Source organism: Neovison vison, chromosome 8 (assembly GCF_020171115.1).
Source record: "Neovison vison isolate M4711 chromosome 8, ASM_NN_V1, whole genome shotgun sequence".
In the NCBI taxonomy this organism is placed as follows: domain Eukaryota; kingdom Metazoa; phylum Chordata; class Mammalia; order Carnivora; family Mustelidae; genus Neogale; species Neogale vison.
Window position 1 is genome coordinate 18482332 of NC_058098.1, and position 20157 is coordinate 18502488.

The window sequence follows — 20157 nt, forward strand, 5'->3', positions numbered from 1 at the left end:
AAATTATAAAACCTGGCCTCTCGACTTCTATTTTTGTGTGCTTTTCACTGTATCATACTGGGTCCCCCGTGAATGGTGATGGTACTTCAGTTTCCTTCTTTCTAAACCACCAAACTTCTCTACCTACTCAGGTTAACTGTCCACTTCTCCCCCCAGACACGTAGTTACAGGGATATGCAGATAAATTAAGGGCTTTGGCAAACAGTCCACAGATTAGGGAGCAAAAATGTCTTTTAAATTTGATTCTGTTAAGAAAAACTTCCCCTGAGAACTGGTTGCTTAATTCCAGTGCCTAGGATCTTACATTCTCTCAATTCTAATTCAGGTAGAATTTGGAGCTCAGGGAAACCAAAAGCATCCTTATCCTCAGATGTTTCTCGCATTTCCTGTACAGATTAGCACTGCCAACATGGCTGGAAAAGCACTTCCCTTACTGTTTCACAGCAGTGCTTTTCTGTCTTCCCTGGCTTTCCACACATTTGTCACTCCAGCCTGAGTGCCAGGCTTACAATTGGCAAGAGATACACAGTCAAAAACTAGCAGGAGGGGTGGGGGAGGGGGGACCTAGCAGGAAGAACCTTTTCACATATGAAGTCCTTTATTTCTAAAACCACCCCCCCACAACTGATTCTAATAATGTTGTTTATATAAGGTCTAGTATTGAAGATAATTTATGACTAAAGATGCAACTTTCAACAAAAGTATCTGGTGCGATCCTATAAGCAGTGATTCTTAAGCATCTAGAAAGAATATTCCCTTTGTTTCTTTTGGGAGGATTTATATATTTTTTAAAAGGACCGGAAGTGCTAAATGTTAATGCCACCAGAAAGAAGCAATGTCAGAGACAAATAATAGAAAAAAATTATTTTTATTTAACTTTGGCATAAACTCTTCCTGCAATATTATAGGCCAAAAAGGCAATAGTTGGAGATGGGGTTTTCGCAGGATCACAACTTAATGAGATTAATACCTTTATTGACAAAATCTTCAGGGACTTGGGGCCCAAAGAGAAAGAGGCAGTGCCTGAAAGGATCTGGCATTTTAAAATCTGAGATGCCAACTACATGCATATGAGAAGGAGGTGCTTGTATTTACACAGTTTAGCTACACAACAAACCCTCCTTAGGAAAGATCTTTTTCTTTTACCGAAAGGAATAATGCAGTGGAGAAAAAAAAAAAACACAGAGGCCCTGGTCGCTCATCCTTGCTCTGCTAATACACCATCATGTGACTTTGGGCATGTAAACTCAGACTCCCCACCACACAGAGATAAGATCGAACGATCTTTTAATAACCTCTCCCTTATTTTGTACCTTAAGTAAGAACAATATAGGAGAAAGTATATGAATAAGATGGGATCTCTTGAGGGATCTGGGTCCTAAATGAGAAATGATTGATGCTAATATCCAGCAGAAGAGGAAAGACACAGAAACACATTAGTATAAAACCTGTTTTCTTATAATAGCAACAAAATCATGCCAAATTTATTAGCAAATACTGGAATAAAATGGATATAATAAAATGAAGCATTTTTTTTTTTAAGATTTTACTTGAGAGAGAGGGAGAGAGTGTTCATGAGTATGGGGAGAAGCAGAGGGAGATGCAGAAGCAGACTCCCTCTGAGCAGGGAGCCGGGCACAGTGCTTGATTCTGGCACTCTGGCATCATGCCCCGAGTCAATGGCAGATGCATAACTGACTGAGCTAACCAGGTGCCCCTAAAATTAAGCATTTTTGAAGAGAACACATTAAACCTTAAATATCCTGGCCTCCTCAGAGGTGATCTAAACAATTGCCCAAGTTTCCTTAATCTGCTACAGAAGGAAAATGAAGAAGCCCAGTACTACTAGAAAGATCAGAAGTCACATAAAAAAGGAACACAGTGTACAGGATTTACTGAAATACAGATATGTAACCAATACACTAGCTTTGTTGCAAAGAGGTAGTGTGTCAGCAGAGATCAAAACAGGAAGTATTTAAAAGTCTGTTTACAACGCATCATCTGGTTAAACTGTCTTAAACTTATATGTGAATTAGGATTCAGGGCTAGACTGTCATGTGTAAACAGCAACCAAGGCCAGGTTTTTCCAATGCCTCTTGGCAAACAGACCATTATTTCTTAAGTATTTTGATTAGAAATGAAGAAAATATTAAAAGGCACAAAATTGTGTTAGAACAAATTCCTGAATTTGCCTATGCCATCATTTTAGGGAAGTATGTTTGATAAAGAGGTACAAAATACCACCTCCTCGTATTTGTGAAACAGTTCAAAGTTGAAGAGATTTTGTATTTCTTGACTACCCTAGATTCCCCCCCTGAAGCATGTATTAATATGCGGGACCTGAAAAGTTAAGTTGAGAAAGGTCAGGTAACCTAATCAAGTCTGTGGACCCTAAGCTGAAGCACCAGGATGAGGCTTTCTTCTAGACAAACTACAATGGACTTTTCAAGAAAAATGACACCAAAACAATATTCTTTTTTTTTTCCTTTTTACAGATTTTATTTATTTGTCAGAAAGAGAGAGCAAGAACGCGAGCGCACGCGCACAAGCAGGCAGGGTGGCAGGCAGAGGTGGAGAAAGAAGCAGGCTCCCTGCCAAGCAAGGAGCCCGATGTGGGACTTGATCCCAGGACTCTGGGATCATGACTTGAGCCAAAGGCAGTGGCTTAACTGACTGAACCACCCAGGTGTCCCATACAGTCTTTATTTTTTAAAAAAGGAGATTTTGGTAAAGCAGAGAGGGCCAAACTAATGTACCAAAGCCTTTTATGCCACTTCTACTTAATCTTTTCTCCCACAACGATAAATTTTGGTTGGTGAAATCAGATGTGGCAGAGAAAAGGGGATCAATCTTTAAATGTTGATGTTTTAAATATTAACCTGTATTTTTTAAAGTTTTTTTGGGGATGGATTCATGGTAACACAGAACTTGGCGTTTCTTTATATTAGCATTTTCCTCAGGTGATGAAGTTTTTCATTGTCCAAGACTGCCTCGTTTTTTGGTACTTCACATCAGCCAGCACAGCATAAACATGGCAGACAGAATAAAAATACTTGTTTGACATGATCCAACAATTCCACTCCAAAGTATTTATCCAAAGAATCGAAAGCAGGGACTCAAATACTTGTAACACCCATGTTCACAGCAGCGTTACTCATGATAGTCAAAAGATGGAAACAACCTACACATCCGTCAACATGGGAAGAGATTTTTAACTGTGGTGTAGACACACAATGGGAATATTATTCAGCCATGAAAGAGGAATGGAATCCTGATATGAGACAATTATGGATAAACCGTAATAATGTTAAATTAAGGGAAATAAGCCAGACACAAAAAGGGATAAATATTTTGTGATTCCACTTATATGAAGTACTAGGATAGGTAAATTCATAGAGACAGAAAATAGACTAGAAGGTGCCAAGGGATGGGTGCGTGAGAGGAGAACGGGAAGCTATCATTTAATGGGTTCGGGATGAAAAATTTCTGGAAATGGAAACTGGTGATGGTTGTACAATACTGTGAATATACTTAAAGTCATTTCAAAATGGCAAAACAAAACAACAAAACCCCTGGCAAAACACATTATACATATTTTACCAAAAAGTAAAAACTTGTTTGAAAAATGGGATGGCCAAGGGGAACAATCCTGTAGAAGATTAAGACTATGTGAAAAGAAGAGAGAAGATGGTAACTGATGTACCCATCGGTCATGCACTCACTGATTTAATACATATAGATGAGTTAAGTGCTAGCTATCTGCCAGATACTATACTAAGCCTTGAGAATGTAAAACGAATCAAACAGACATCAACTCTGCTCTCAGAGACCTTAAAAGTCTAATGAGGAACACAGAGAAGTAAAGAGACAATCACAACACCAATGCAACTTGGCAATTACTATGATAAGAACATATTCAAGGTACCAGAGAACATCAAGAAGTGGCGCTCCATATGAAGGGGTGGGCTGAAAGGATGCCTGAAAGAAGTCAAGTCTAAGCTTCAACAAAAAGGATAGTAAGTGGGCAACAGAGAACTCCAGAACCAGCACGTTTAAAGGCCTACGAAAACATGTGTTTGAGGAACTGAGAAGTTCCACCAGACTGGATATGGAATATGAGAGAAGGGGCAAATGCCAAGAGAGGTAGCAGAGACAGCCAAAGACAGAGAATTGCTATATGCACTGGAAGGAGGAGATGAGAAAGGTGGAAAAGAAGAGAGGTATGAAAGGCAAGGGAAGTGGTCTTAAAGGAGGGCTGGACTCAGAATATGGAGTATGTAGGCAAATGTGCCATGTGCCAAAGGTCTGTATTCTGCTGTTGTTGCATGGAATACTCTATGAATTTCAATCAAATCAAGTTAGTTGGTGATGTTCAAGTCTTCTACCTCATAATGATTTTCTCTCTGCTTATACTATCAACTGAGAAAGAGGCAGTAATATTTGACTATAAATATAAATGGTCTATTCCTTTGTAGTTCTTTCAGCTTTTACTTCATGTATTTTAAGGCTCTAATATTAGTATATAAACCTGCATAATTGTTATGTCCTTCCAACTGGTTCTTTTTTATCTTTATGAAATGAACTTCTTTATTCTTGGCAATATTCTTTGCTCTCAAATCTACTTTGGTCGATATCAATATGGGCTAAACAACTATAAACTGGAGAAGATACATGGGAACTGAGACTGAATTCATCAACTACTGGCATTAAATTCACCAGAGTAACAAAAATGGTAACTAGATGATCAAGTGGTAAGAAATGAGTGAGCGGTGAAGGAAAAAAGACCACAGAAGTGGTAGATGATACATAATGTCCCCACTAGAGAAAATCTAGTTATTTTAATGATTCACAAAGACTTATTCATAAAAAGAATTCATTAGAAGTATCTTAAAGTTTTTAATGGTCCATTAAAAAAAAAACAGACTTAGAAAGCAATTCTCACTTTTAACTTGTCTGGAGACAATAAGCCAAGCTAATAAAGCAGTTCCAAAAGACTCAAGGCTGGGCACACTTATTCCAATGTACAAGTGGTCTTTACATTGCCCCCCCCCCACTTTTTAAAAAAGATTTTATTTATTTATTTGACTCACAGAGATCACAAGTAGGCAGAGAGGCAGGCAAAGAGAGGGAAGCAGGTTCCCTGCTGGGCAGAGAGCCCAATGTGGGGCTCAATCCCAGGACCCTCAGATCATGACCTAAGCCAAAGGCAGAGGCTTAACCCACTGAGACACCCAGGCGCCCCTACATTCCCTTTTAACAAAACTTAGGCTGCTCTGGGAATATCAGATAGCATTCTCCCCAACTGCCTTTACCTCAAAACGGATGCGTAAGTCCTTATTTTCAACAAGGGGTCACATATGCAAAGATACCCTAAGTCTTTGGGTTTACCACTTGTTTCTTATACCCCAAAACAGGAGCAAAACAAAAAGAAAACATCTTTCTGAGGCTTGAATCCAAAGGCACCATTACTGAGTTACATTTACATTGGTGGTCATTGGCTTGCGTGAGAACTAAATGCTTGATAATCTGATGAAACTAAGAATGCTCTCTTCAGGAAAATCTCAGATACCCAACCTTTTGCATATGATTTTAGGGGCTCACATACCACAGAAGCCAAGGTAAGAATTTTTGATTTATAGCCGTTAAAGTACAGAAAGAATAAAAATATATGTACATAATGCCGATCCAGTCACCTTTTATTAAGGCAGGTTCTCTGGATATCATGCATTACAATCAATTCATAGCTTATTTATGAGAAGGAGAGTGAGAATCTTAAGCAGGCTCCATGTCCAGCACAGAGCCCAATGCACGGCTTGAACACACAATCCTGAGATCATGACCTGAGCCAAAATCAAGTGTCAGACCATCAACCAAATAAGCCACCCAGGTGCCCCCCAAATTTTATCTTTTTTAAAAATGTTATTTATTTATTTGAGAGACAGAGAGCAAGAGAGTAAGTGAGCATGAGTGGGGAGAGGAGGAGAGGGAGAGGGAAAAGCAGACTCCCCTCTGGGCAGGGAGCCTGACGCTGGGCTTGATCCCAGGAACCCAAGATCATGAGCCAAAGGTGGATGCTTAACCAACTGAGCCACTCAGGTGCCTCCCCCTCCAATTTTATTTTTAATGAGCTATATATTGAAAGAAAATGGTACGTCTTGATCCGAACAATAGCATCCCCAGTAAAGCATGAATTATCAAGGTTGTACTCTGGAATCAAATACAGTCTCTGTTTACTCTGCTATTCATGTGACTTACCTGTGGCTCAAGTTAAGGCCTATTCCAGGTGAGCCAAGCCAGCCACCCCACTGCCAAATGATGAGGGACTTGCTGGTTTAACCCTTACCTGTTGCTATGTTTGGACTTTTCTCGGTCCTTCTCCTTATCTTTCTTGTGCTCTTTGTGCCGGTGTTCTCGATCTTTGTGTTTATCTTTGTGTTTATGAGAATCTGCAACCATAAAAGATGAGTCAGTTAAGAAGAGCCATAAGCTATCATCTCCTCACCTACCTTGACAAGCTGATCAAGAAGCACAATGATAGGATTCAAATGACAAGGTAGTCTAACAGCACATTCCACTGGAATGAAAGATTTCACAAAGCCACACAGACAAGGCATCCCATTACCCTGCCTCTAAAACCAAGACAAGTGTTAACGAACATGAAGGGGAAAAGGGAATTAATTCTACTGTAAAAGGAAGCAACTGTTTGGCATTCTTCTCCCAGATCTGGTACTACTGAGACTAAATCATAAATGATACAAAAGGATAAATCTTGAACACTGGCTCTCAGATCAAATGGTTATCTATTTAAGTTCTGGAAAATTCAAGCCTCGAGATATTTTTTTAAGAGATGTTTTAAAACCAACTATGATAAAGTATAATTTCTATGCAGAAAAATATACATTTCAAAGATACATCCAAGAAAGTTTCCCTTACGCCCATCCACAGTCAATCCCAATCTTTCAACCCCACCCAAAGCAACCAATAATTTGCTAGCACTATGGATTAGATGATATCTAAAGTTTTATATAAATGAAATCATACAGGATTTACTCTTACATCTGCCTTCTTAACATGTTATTTTTGACATTCATCCATGTTGCTGGATATAACAGTAGTTGGTTAAGATTTTACAGCTAAGTGGAATCCCACTGTTATGAATACACTGCAATTTATACTTATCCATTCACTTGCTGAAATACAATTGAGTCGTTTCCAGGCATAGTTATTATGAATAAATCTGCTATAAACATTCATACACAAGTCTTTGTGTAGACAGGTTTTCATTTCTTTTGGGTACATACTTAATAATGAAATCACTGGGTCATTTGGTAAGTGTAACTTTAACTTTATACAAAACTGCCAAACTGTTTTCGAAAGTGGTTGTACTATTATACATTCCAACCAAAATGCATTGGAGTTTCAACTGCTATAAATTCTCTTAACACTCAGTATTACCAATCTTCAATTTTAGCCATTCTAGCAGGTATGTAGTGGTATCTCAATGTTGTTTTAATCCAGTTTCCTAATTAAATAATGGGCATCTTTTCATTTGCTTACTGGCCACTCATGTATCTTCTTTGATACATGAAGTTTTTGATACATGAATCTTTCACTCATTTAAAAAGTATCTTATAACTGAGTTGTGTAAGAGTTCTTTATACAAAAAAAAGTTCTTTATACACTATAGATTACAATTTTTTTGTTGGATATATGTATTGTGAATTTTTTTCACAGAAAACATTTTGAGTTTTACAACTCAAAAAAGACAGGGTTCAGGGTGCCTGGGTGACTCAGTGGGTTAAGCCGCTGCCTTCGGCTCAGGTCATGATCTCACGGTCCCGGGATAGAGTCCCGCATTGGGCTCTCTGCTCAGCAGGGAGCCTGCTTCCCTCTCTCTCTCTGCCTGCCTCTCTATCTACTTGTCATCTCTCTCTGTCAAATAAATAAAAATAAAATCTTAAAAAAAAAAAAAAAGACAGGGTTCATTTTTTAATTTACAAAGATGTCCAGTTGTAGCACCGTTTTTTGAAAAGAGGACCCTTCCTCCCAGTGAATTGCTTTGGCCTATTTACTGAAAATGAAGTAGCCATATAATTCAAGCCTATTTCTGGACTCTATTCTATCCTTACACAAACACACACTATTTTGATTCCTATAGCTTCACAGTAATTTTTTTTTTTTCACAGCAAGTTTTGAAATCAGGTTATAAAAGCACTTAAGTCTTTTTTTTTTTTTTTTTCAAAACTGTTGTGGCTATTCTATGTCTTCTGCATTTCATAGAAGTTCTAGTTTCAGTTTGCCAATTTCCAAAAAGGAGAAGAAGAAGAAAAGCCAGCTGGGAAGTGTGTGTTCATAGAACAATTTGGAGAAAAATGACATCAAAACATTTTTGTGTCTTTTGATCCATGAACATGGTATCTCTCTCCATGTATTTATGTTAGTGACTCTCAAATTTTATTGTATTTAAGAATTATCCCAAGAGTCTATTTAAAATGTAGCTCACGGGGGCACCTGGGTGGCTCAGTGGTTAAAGACTCTGCCTTCGGCTCGGGTCATGATCCCAGGGTCCTGGGATCGAGCCCCATATCCGGCTCTCTGCTCATCGGGGAGCCTGCTTCATCCTCTCTCTCTCTCTGCCTGCCTCTCTGCCTACTTGTGATCTCTGTCTGTCAAATACATAAATAAATCTTTTTTTAAAAAAAAAATGTGGCTCACTGAGGTGAGGTCACCCCAATGTTGAATATCCATCAATTGGAAGTTTATGTACCCAACACATGTGTTATGGGTTTTAAAATCTAACAGTCCAACAGATTCTTTGGTATTTCTCTGTTCAAGGGGTATGGCCTAATTTTTTGCTCGCTGAGTACAGGCTAGACTTAGAAACTCATTCCTAAAAAAACAGGGTGAGACGGAAATGTCAGTAGGTGACTTCTGCCACCAGGTCATAAAGGCCCTGGATCTTTTTCCTTGCTCTGGAGGAAGCCAGGTGCCATATTGTTAGGATACTCAAGCAGCCCTAGGGAGAGGCCCATGAGAAACTGCCACGTGAGTAAACGGTCCTGGAAGTAGGTCCTCCAGTTTCAGGTAAGTCTTCAGACAACTGCAATCTCATGACAGACCCTGAGCCAAAATCATCCAGCGAAGCTGCTCCTGGATCCCTGGCTCACAGAAACTATATGAGAAAACAAGTGTTTGTTGTTTTAAGCTATAAACTTTGAAGTAACATGTTTTGTATAAAAATAGGTAACTAAAAAATAAAAAAAAATAGGTAACTAATGGAAATGTATAGGCAGTGTATATGCTCATCCAATTCCTGGCTCTCAGCAAAAAAAGTCACATTTGATATAATTCACTAAGCATTTACTCTGTGCCAGGCCATAAGGAAACAAAAATTTGATGACCATGTCCCTAGGTATAATAAATTCTCATCCCACAGAAATGGGAAAAATAAAATCATATGGTGTCCAAAAAAAGCAGAACTTAAACCCAATCTTCCATGTAGCATACAGAACCCTCTAACTTGTCTCAAGTCTACAATTCTAAAATGCTGAGTCAATCCAATACACAAAGGTGGTGACCCCTATTCACTTGACAGAAGTAAAAACCCACACAAATGCAAGCTGGTGCAGCCACTCTGGACAACAGCATGGAGGTTCCTCAAAAAGTGGGAAATAGAGCTACCCTACAACCCAGCAATAGCACTACTGGATATTTACCCTAAAGATACAAATGTAGTGGGGTGCCTGGGTGGTTCAGTGGGTTAAAGCCTCTGCCTTCAGCTCAGCTCATGATCCCAGGGTCCTGGGATCCAGCCTCACATGGGTTCTCTGCTCAGCAGGGAGCCTGCTTCCCTCCCTTCCTCTCTCTCTGCCTGCCTCTCTGCCTGCTTGTGATCTCTGTCTGTCATATAAATAAATAAAATCTTTAACAACAACAACAAAAAAGATACAAATGTAGTGATCTGAGGGGGCATGTGCACCCGAATGTTTATAGCAGCAGTGGTGTGTATGCACACACACACACACACACACACACACACACACACAGGAATACTATGCAGCCATCAAAAGAAATGAAATCTTGCCATTTGCAACGACTTGGATGGAACTAGAGGGTATTATACGGAGTGGAAATAAGTCAATCAGAGAAAGACAATTATCATACGATCTCCCTGATATAAGGAATTTGAGAGGCAGACTGGGGGGAACTGAGGGGTAGGGAAAGAAAAAATGAAACAAGATGGGATTGGGAGGGGGACAAACCATAGAGACTCTTTTTTTTTTTTTTTAAAGATTTTATTTATTTATTTGACAGGAGAGAAATCACAAGTAGATGGAGAGGCCAGTAGAGAGAGAGAGAGAGAGAGAGAGAGAGGGAAGCAGGCTCCCCGCTGAGCAGAGAGCCCAATGCAGGACTCGATCCCAGGACCCTGAGAACATGTCCCGAGCCAAAGGCAGCAGCTCAACCCACTGAGCCACCCAGGCGCCCCATAAGAGACTCTTAATCTTACCAAAAGACCTGAGGATTGCTGAGAGGAGAGGGGGTGTGGAGAGGGTGGGTTATAGGCACTAGGGACAGTATGTGCTATGGTGAGTGCTGTGAAGTGTGTAAGCCTGACAATTCACAGACCTGTACCCCCTGGGGCAAATAATACATTATATGTTAATAAAAATAATTAATATAAAAAACATTAAAAAAAAAAAAAACCCACATGACAACTGACCCCAAACTAAGGACTTAACCATAATAACAACAAAACATACCACCAGCTCTACAACCTGGAATGAAATATGTGTTATTTGAATTTGTTTATAGGTCAGATTTAACAAATAAGAAAGAGAACATCAGGATCTGCTATTATGGCCCTTGAGTATGGCAGGGACATAGTATCTTTTTAAAAATTGCTTTGTGCATAATTCAACAAACACATAAACAAACAATATGGAAAAGACTAGAAGACAGATACCCAAATGTACAAGTACTTATCTGTGGGTGGTAAATCTATGAGTAACCTGAGATTTTGCGTGTATACTCTGCCATTTCCCCCATGATGAATCACTTTTATAATAAAAAGTAAGTTATTTTTGGGACACCTGGGTGGCTCAGTGGGTTAAGCCCCTGCTTTCAGCTCAGGTCATGATCCCAAATTCCTGGGATCAAGTCCCGCATTAGGCTCCTTGCTTGGCAGGGAGCCTGCTTCTCTCTCTACCTCTGCCTGCTAGTGCACTAGCTCTCTCTCTCTCTAATAAATAAATAAAATCTTAAAAAAAAAAGTTAAATTAACCAAGATTTATCAAAGATTTGGCAAATACCCATGTATATGAGGAAAAGGTAGCTTAATTCACTAAAAAGCACTAAATTTAAAGAAAAAGGAAATTAAGTAAAAGATTAACTGAAAGTAAGTCCCGGTAGATTTCAGATAACTAGTCTGCCAATAATATTATCTTTTATTTTTTTAAACGTTATCTTTTTAAGGGCACAAAACTTCAAAACTGATTTTAGAGGTAGGTCCCCAGGTCTTTTAAAGCAATTGCAAATGTAAAAACTCAAAAACCAGAATATCTGGTAAGAAACTTAAGGCTATAGCTAAATAATTCCAGTGATACAAAAAAGACCAAAGATCTGAGTCCCAAGTGCCCTTAATTTCAAAAGTTAGTATATGTCTGTCATGTGCTCAAACTGTGCTATGTGTGGTATGATAGGTACCAAAAAGTTTAACATATGACAATTTCAAATATCTGAAGGGCCATAATACAGCTCCACACGGCAGGGTGGGTCCTCTAAGAAGAAATGATAAGAAAAACAATACGGGGCGCCTACAGAACACCAATAATGTATAAACAAACAAAAATTACCAACTGACAGAGAAATGTAGAGATGATCTACACTAGGGTAAACTGATAGAGAAATAGCATACTGAAGTACTTTCAGGTGAATGATGTCTGGAATTTACTTTAAAATACCCTCGGGGGGCGCCTGGGTGGCTCAGTGGGTTAAGCCGCTGCCTTCAGCTCAGGTCATGATCTCAGGGTCCTGGGATCGAGTCCCACATCGGGCTCTCTACTCAGCAGGGAGCCTGCTTCCCTCCCTCTCTCTCTGCCTGCCTCTCCATCTACTTGTGATTTCTCTCTGTCAAATAAATAAATAAAATCTTTAAAAAATAAAATAAAATAAAATAAAATACCCTCGGGCTGGGGCCCGAGTGGCTCAGTCGTTATGCATCTGCCTTCCGCTCAGATCATGATCCCAGTCCTTGGACTGAACCCCGCAACCTCCCTGCTCCGTAAGCCTGCTTCTCCCTCAACCTCTCCCTCTGCCTGCTGTTCCCCCTGCTGTTGCTCACTCTTGCTCTCTCTCTCTCTCTCTGTCAAGTAAATAAATAAAATCTTTAAAATATAGTTGCCAATCTGTGGAAAGAACCAAGATGCCCCTCAACAGATGAATGGATAAGGAAGATGTGGTCCATATACACGATGGAGTATCATGCCTCCATCAGAAAGGATGAATACCCAACTTTTGTATCAACATGGACAGGACTGGAAGAGATTATGCTGAGTGAAATAAGTCAAGCAGAGAGAGTCAATTATCATATGGTTTCACTTATTTGTGGAGCATAAGAAATAACACAGAGGACATGGGGAGATGGAGAGGTTCTCCATCCAGATGGATGTTCTCCATCCAGTTGGGGGAAACTGGAAGGCGAGATGAACCGTGAGAGACCATGGACTCTGAGAAACAATCTGAGGCTTTTGAAGGGGCCGGGGGGGGGGGGGTTGGGTTGGGTGAGCCTGTTGATGGGTATTATGGATGGCACGTATTGCACGGTGCACTGGGTGTGGTGCATAAACAATGAATTCTGGTAAACTAAAAAGAAATTAGAAAAATAAAAAATTTAAAATAAAATACCCTCAGGAAAAAAAAAAAAATCTGGGGGTATGAGGAAAGATAAAACAAGACTGCAAAAAGTTGACAGTTACAGAACTGGGGGTACAAGACACACGGGAGTTTTACACGGGAGTTTATTATATACTACTCTCTCTCTACTGCTGTTCACGTTTGAAACTTTTAATAACAAAAAGCTAAACACTATCTTTAAGCTTCTTCCCTTCCAGTGCCTATTTTTTCTTATTACATAAGGATTCAACAAGATGACGAGTAGCTTAGCCCAAGAGAGCATTTGTGTTAAGGAGCAGTAAGAGAAAGGTGAAGTTTGACAGATAACTTTAACCCAAGAGCAAGGGTTTCCTAAGGATGACAGGGAGCCACTACACAAGCAGAAAAGAACAAAATAATACCCATACTTAAGGAAAATTAATTGAATGGCAACGTGGGTAGAAAGGTAAAAGCAAAATGAGCTAGCGTTTTTTTAAGCAGTCTACCAGGAACTCCATAAACTGGCTGTGTATAATAAATAAATTCAGAGGAAGAATCAAAGAAGTTTCAAAATCTTTGGGTCCAAGTGATTAGCAGAAAAAGGTGCTTTCGTGGACACAGGAAAGCTGTGCAGAACAAAAATGGAGAGGAGAGGAGGAAAGGACTAAAGAAATGATGAAGCTAACTGAAGTCATATATTGTACTTTAGGCAACAGCAGAATATCTGACTAAAGATGTTGGTCAGAAAAGAAGCCAGTAAGTGAGAGAGGGAAGCCAATAAGAGCAAATTTATCTATATCCCTCGTGGTAGAAATATTTATAGACAGTAGACTAACGGCCTTAAAGATTACTTCAAGTAAGTATGTACCGTTTCCCCTGAACTGGAATTCATCTAAGAATAGACTGTTCAAATGTTTTGGACAAAGGATTTTGCCATTTCAAGCATCTGTTAATGCAAAAAGAACTGTGTTGAACTTGACAGGTAGATTAGAAATGGAAGGTGCAAACGACTGCATATAAAATCACCAGAAAATCTCATTTGTTGTGAATTCAGGTCACCTAATAACCTGACAACAACTGTTCCAAATGCATGCGTTAAAGAATCTGAGATGGAGACATGGAAGAACAGCCCTGAAATAAGGCAGCCCTGAGAAAACAGAAGACGCGTAACAACTAATTCCTTTCACTCTAACAGAAGTTACCCCATAAGGATATATGGAATAAACATCTTTTGTTATTAAGGCATTCTTTTAGGTTAATAAAGATTCTAAGTAAAGAGACTTCCAAAGACAAGAGAGGCAAGTATCTGTGTTCTCTCAGGACATATTCTCAGGAAAAACTGCTGGCTAGCGTAACGTAAGGACTTCACGGTTAACGTGCAAAAGAAAAGGAAATCTCTTATTACTGGGATATGGAATTATATTCTTAGGGTTAATTCAGTTTACAACTACTTTTAGTATCTTCTTAAATCCAAAATGCCCTGCTAAAGACTCATCAGATGTGAACTCAACCCTCACAGAGCTGACAATCCAGTAAGGTAAAGATATGAAGGCGAAGAGCCATGGCCCAAGGCACTCAAGAGAAATGGGGCACTAATTTATGTGCTAGAACCATGCTAGAGTACTTAGAAATGCTGTTTTATTCAACATTCTTACTACTCTTATGATAAGGAAATACCACCATTTCACAAAAGACAACAGTAATAGCTATCTCCTACTAAGTGCGTACTCTGAGGCAGTAATGCTTCATGGGTCATCGCTGGTTTCCAAAACTCTGGGTGTTGCCAATTTCAAATTTGAGACACGTTTCTGCCTCTTTTAACACCTTGAAAAAGTTCATATAGTTCATATAATCCCTGTGGAGAGGGACTTTAGCAGTGTCTAACAAAACTAACAAACACAATCTCTTTTCATGACCCACCAATCCATATGTAGGAATTCAGTGTGACGATACACTTCCAAGGCAGAAAATTTATGCTGCTCCATGCGTATGTGAAAGCAGAGAAAAATTAATTCAACAGAAAAGAAACCTTTCTAAATTAGAGACTTGCTGAAAATGTATGAAAATTCCTTTCCTAACCCCAAAATCTCAAATGTCAAATGATTAACATTAAAGTAATGGTTTTCACTGCATCACGATGCTCCTATTTTCAGAAACTACACACACTTTTTATAATGGTAACAGATAATCCCCCACTGTCTTCACATGAAACATCCGGGTGCTAGGACCTCCATTTCTTACACAGGGGCAGAATTTTCTTTTCTATTTTTCTGCCCTCCTGCTATTTTTCTGAAAGGATAGTAAAGCAGTTACCTTTAAGAGTAAAAATAACTGAATCTAAGCTTAATACCTCTTTTGTAAAGTAAAAAGTAAAACGATGAGGGGAAACAGCCTGATTCCACCAGAGAACAAGAAGAAATAAAGACCCTGGGTCCAAGAGGGCAGTGAGGAGTGAACACAGGCTCCCTGAAGGAGGTAGTGTTTAAACTAAGACTTACCAAAGGCAAAAGAGTTAGCAAAGTAGGAGAGGGCATTCTTGGCAGATGAGCAATTAAAGTCAACTCTTATTACTTATTGTTTGACTTTTTTTGCTGAAAAACTCATCTTCTCATGATTGAGCAGGATTATGTGAGATACACTTTCTGCCAGGTAGGAAATGGTAGCCTTGATTCTTGCAAGGGACAAATTAAAAAACAAGATCCCGGCGCATGTGGGTGGCTCAGTCAACTGAATGTCTGCCTTTGGCTCAGATCATGATCTCGGGGTCCTGGGATGGAGCCCCATGTCAGGCTCCCTGCTGGGCTGGGAGCCTGACTCTCCCTCTCCTTGTTGCTTCCCCTGCTTGTGCTCTTTCTCTCAAATAAATAAATCTAAGAAGAAAAAAAAAATCCAGCATTATATTTAATTTGCTTCTCTAAAGCCATGTGTCCCAAAAGCAGTTTCTTAAAAAGATATAGATGGGACTCCTACTTCTTGTGGCTTTAGAGTCTTAATCTCAATTTAGATAGAAGGGAAACAAAACACCTAGAAATAAGAAACTCCAGTATCAAATAAATCCAGCAAAACTGAATCCAACTGTTACCAAGTCCCTGAAAGCTGGCCTAATCCCAGGCTCACAATGAAGCTGCAGGTTTGGTAACCACCTACAGAGTCAGCTCCAAGTAGCCAAATCAGTGTCAAACCAGGCATAAGATGAAGAGTTCACTCCCCACTACAGAAACCAGATACACGCACACACACACTATATGAAAAAAGAAACCCAAACACTTTATTAAATACGCTCAAGAATGGGGGTGCCTAGGTGGCTCAGTCAGTTATGCGGCTCCTTTTGGCTCAGACTGTGATCCTGGGGTCCTGGGATTGAGCCCCACACTGGGCTCCCTGCTCACCTGGGAGTCTGCTTCTGCTTTTCCCTCTCCCCTGCTCACACTCTCTCACATGGATGCTCTAATAGATGAAATCTTCAAAAACTAAAAATAAAAAATTATGTTTAAGAATGATGCAAATTAGCACAAAATATCATGGCTAAACCCGAACACCAATTACAAACATTACAAAGTAGCAGAGAATGCTGGAAAAGACTTCTGAAGGACGCGGGAGGAAGTTTCACTCTGGCTCAACAGAGCAAAAAATACCTGACTCGAATCCTTGTTCACTTAGTGTGTGATACTGGGTAAGAAGTCACTTAACTATTGGATCTATAAGACAGCAGTGCAGGTCAGTGATTCAGAGCTTCAAATCTCTGTTCATCAACTTAGATACCTGTGACCTCAGTAAGCTCACCTCTCTTACAGATGAAGAAACCTGGGCTCAGAATATTTAAGTGACCTTAAAGAATTTTCTTTCAAAACACAGTCAAAATCCTTGTGTATGGCTGTAATGGAATTCCTGGCTAATCTCTACAAAATTACAAACTGTCAATAAAGTACAACTATTACTGAGCCCTCTTCATGACTAATTTACATAAAACTATATCAAGCCTACCTAGTAACTCCAAATAACTCAGAGTTCAGGTTCTATACATACACTTAAGACAGCAACCAAGCCAATACACCTTGCCCAACAAGCCAATGATGGATAAAAGGCTATCTGATTTTCTTACCTGTCCACAGATACAGGAAAGAAAAGCACTTATGAGTAAGTGAAACTGGCTTGCTCTACAATCCTATATCCAGAAGCCTAAAAAACCTACCTACAAGTTTTAAGGGATGCACTGATAACACCAGTTAACACCATCCCCATAGAAATATTTGCATAAGGTTAGCTGCAATCAAGGTGGCTAACAATACTGCCAAGCTTATTCTACTCAGGGTCTCTAATGCAACTGCTATTTAACCCCGGCATGAACATTTACACTTTGAGAATAGGCTATGGAACTGGCAAAGATTACTGTAACATTTTATCAACTATTCCATGATCTTAAAGCATTCTGGTGCTCCATCACTCTCCTAAACTATTCGAGTAATCAGATCAGGGCAGAAGAGAAGAATCCTCTGCTTCTGTGTAAACAAAAGTAGAGATTTTTCTGATACAAAAGAAGAGCTCTGTGCCATGTTTTGAGCTAGACCTCATTTACAATGACCTCTGATGACAAGTTTTAAGACTTAAAACAGCGTATGATATGATGGGTTCCTCCTCCAAAGTTAATCAGGTTTATGAAGGATGGGGGTGAGGAACAGTTATCCACTAAAAGCTGCTGCTTCCCCAAGGAGGCAACTTTGTCAAAGATAACCTCTGCTCATCTCTGACAGATCAATATACAACCACTGCATTAGGAAGGTGGGCATGGGAATCATTTGGGTAAAAGCCCTGGGTGAAGAAATTAATTTTCTAAAGAAGATATTCACCACCTGCTGCTCATTTATTAAATCATGTTTACTCGGATAAATCCTTGCATCTTCTCCTTGCTCCCTAACTTTCAAACCCATGGATACCAAATCCCCAGAAGCTGGAATCCAACAGAATCAACACTTAATACTCTATACCCGGGACACCTGCATGGCTCAATCGTTGGGCGACTCAGGCCGTGATCCCCGGGTCCTAGGTTCGAGCCCCACATCGGCTCCCTGCTCAGTGGGAGGGCTGCTGTTCCCTCTCTTGCAGTGTCTGCCTCTGTCAAGTAAATAAAATCTTAAAAAAAAAAAAAAAAAAACAAAAAAAAAACAAATAAACTCTATACTCAGTAGGTTCTAACACTTTAAGACTGTTTTTGTCTAGGACAGATAACAAGCTGGTTTTGGTGATAAAGACCAGCATCTGGGAGTGTGGTCAGTATCAGGGCTGTGTGAATCTCCCCAGGAACTCAATGCCAAACTAAAAGCAGTTAGGAAGGCTCCAAGCCCATAAGTGGAAGAGAAATTGATTGAGGTATGCAAGAATTCTACCCTTCTCTCTCCCCTACCACAGGTGTCTAAATTTGGACTTTACCAAATGTGACTGGTTTAATCTAGAAAACTGTTATCCATCCTAATGGCGGCCAATTTCAATCTGCAGCCCAAAGAACAGTCCTTATCAATATTTTACAGCGATTCTCAATAACCATATTTCCAAAATTCCAGGTCATAGTTAATAGCGTTTCAAAGCAAGCAGGACAGATGGTATTCTGGCTAAAAGCTCAAAGAGCTCTGGAATTTAAAAGAAAACTGCTGGGAGGACTCAGCTCTAAAGAAAATCCAGAATGAGGGAAGGGACTAGTAACATTTCTAAATTTTGAAGTCAAAATTATCATTTGTTCTCCCCAGATGTGTGCTAGATGTAAATTAAGACCTCTTGTCACAGACTCATTTATTACTGTAACTAATGGGGTTCTCCCATTAGTGACCTAGTATTCTCAAGCTGATAAAACAAAAACCAACTCCAGCTGAGAAGATGGCAGATGAAGTATATTCTCTTCTTCCCACCTTAAGGCAGTAGGGGTTCACAGTATTCATTCATTTGCATATATATCCAATGTCAACTCTGCATCAGACATTGTTCTAGGTGTGGAAACAGAGCAGCAAACAATACCAAGTCTCTGCCTTCATAAAGTTCCATAAAGGGCATAATAACCACCCTAACTCCACCCAACACTAGTAGCTGTTAAATCAGTAACTGTGGAAAGGGAGGAGGTAAAAGGGTCTCCCTAACAGCCCAAGTTTCCCTGGACTCGGCTCTGTGAAGTTCCAGTGTCAGACTTTAATAATGTTGCAGCTGGAGAAGACCTTCACAATAAGTTATTGAGGCCAAGGAAAAGAAAGGGTCAACTTTAATCAAATGAAACTTGCCAATTATTCTGCAAATTGCTTGAGATTTTCTCCTCAATTCAATACTTGGTAAAAACTTCATCATCAGAAACTTTTAGTACGCTGCATTAGGAAAACACAGAGTTGCTCAAAGACAGAAGCCCGGGATTTTCAAAAAAAATTTTTTTTATCAACTTTGCAACACAACTTCAAATTTCTAAAAACAGTCACTTTTTTCCAAAGTGTCTACAAGTTCAGGAGAGACAGTACAAATTGACTTAAAAACCCTTACGAGAACTTACTGTGGTTCTTAAACATCAGCAGCTCTGTGAAAGGAGTGACCAGACACTGTCTTTAAGGACCTTTCATGAAAGACACAAATGAAGCCGCCAGCTGGTTTGCTTTAGGTCTTAGTCCCACACCAAAAAAAAGTTAAATGGTCAGAGGGTTTTCTCTTCCAGTCAGTCTACTTCCGCATTTAAATTTCTTGGACTTCTTTTATGCTTTTACAACACTACAATTACCTTAATCTGTCTTTTCAGCCTCTTCCTGTCTATGCACCCTATGTTAACTTACTTTAACAACCTTCTCTCCCATTCTGCTCCTTCCATTCTGCTCCTTAAATTCAAGTTCATCTTCTCCTGGTTCTCATTCCCAGGGACTAATTAATTACATTAAAAATTTTAAAAAGAACTCAGATTTCAGTGATGGGACCACCACTATATATTATAATATTAAATATATATTATATATTTTCAAAAAAATATGTTACCTAATTAAATAGAAGGTCTTTTGAGCTGTAGTTTGTAGACACAATTAGGGTCCAGAACAGTCTGTTCACTGTTATATTATCATCCCAGAACTAAAATTTTTTAAGAATGAAAGCGAGATTGTGAGCAGGGAGAGGGGTCGAGGGAGGAAGGAGAGGGCGAGAGAAGCTGAAGCTGTCTCTGTGCTGAGGTCAATTCCTTAAAGCAACTGAGTCTTTTATGCAGAGTCCTGATGGGGAACTTGGTTCATTTATTTCTCTGATCTAGTCTGTTTTTTCCAATCTGTAAGATAA

General features: G+C 39.5%; 1 protein-coding gene across 1 annotated transcript in view; it reads right to left on the minus strand.

Annotated features, from left to right (window-relative positions):
* TOP1 (DNA topoisomerase I) overlaps nucleotides 1-20157 on the minus strand; it is a 100370-nt gene that overhangs the window by 58620 nt on the left and 21593 nt on the right. The window contains exon 3 of the mRNA XM_044263033.1: nucleotides 6344-6446. Coding sequence (XP_044118968.1) covers nucleotides 6344-6446 — 103 coding nt within the window. The remainder of the gene's footprint in view (nucleotides 1-6343; nucleotides 6447-20157) is intronic.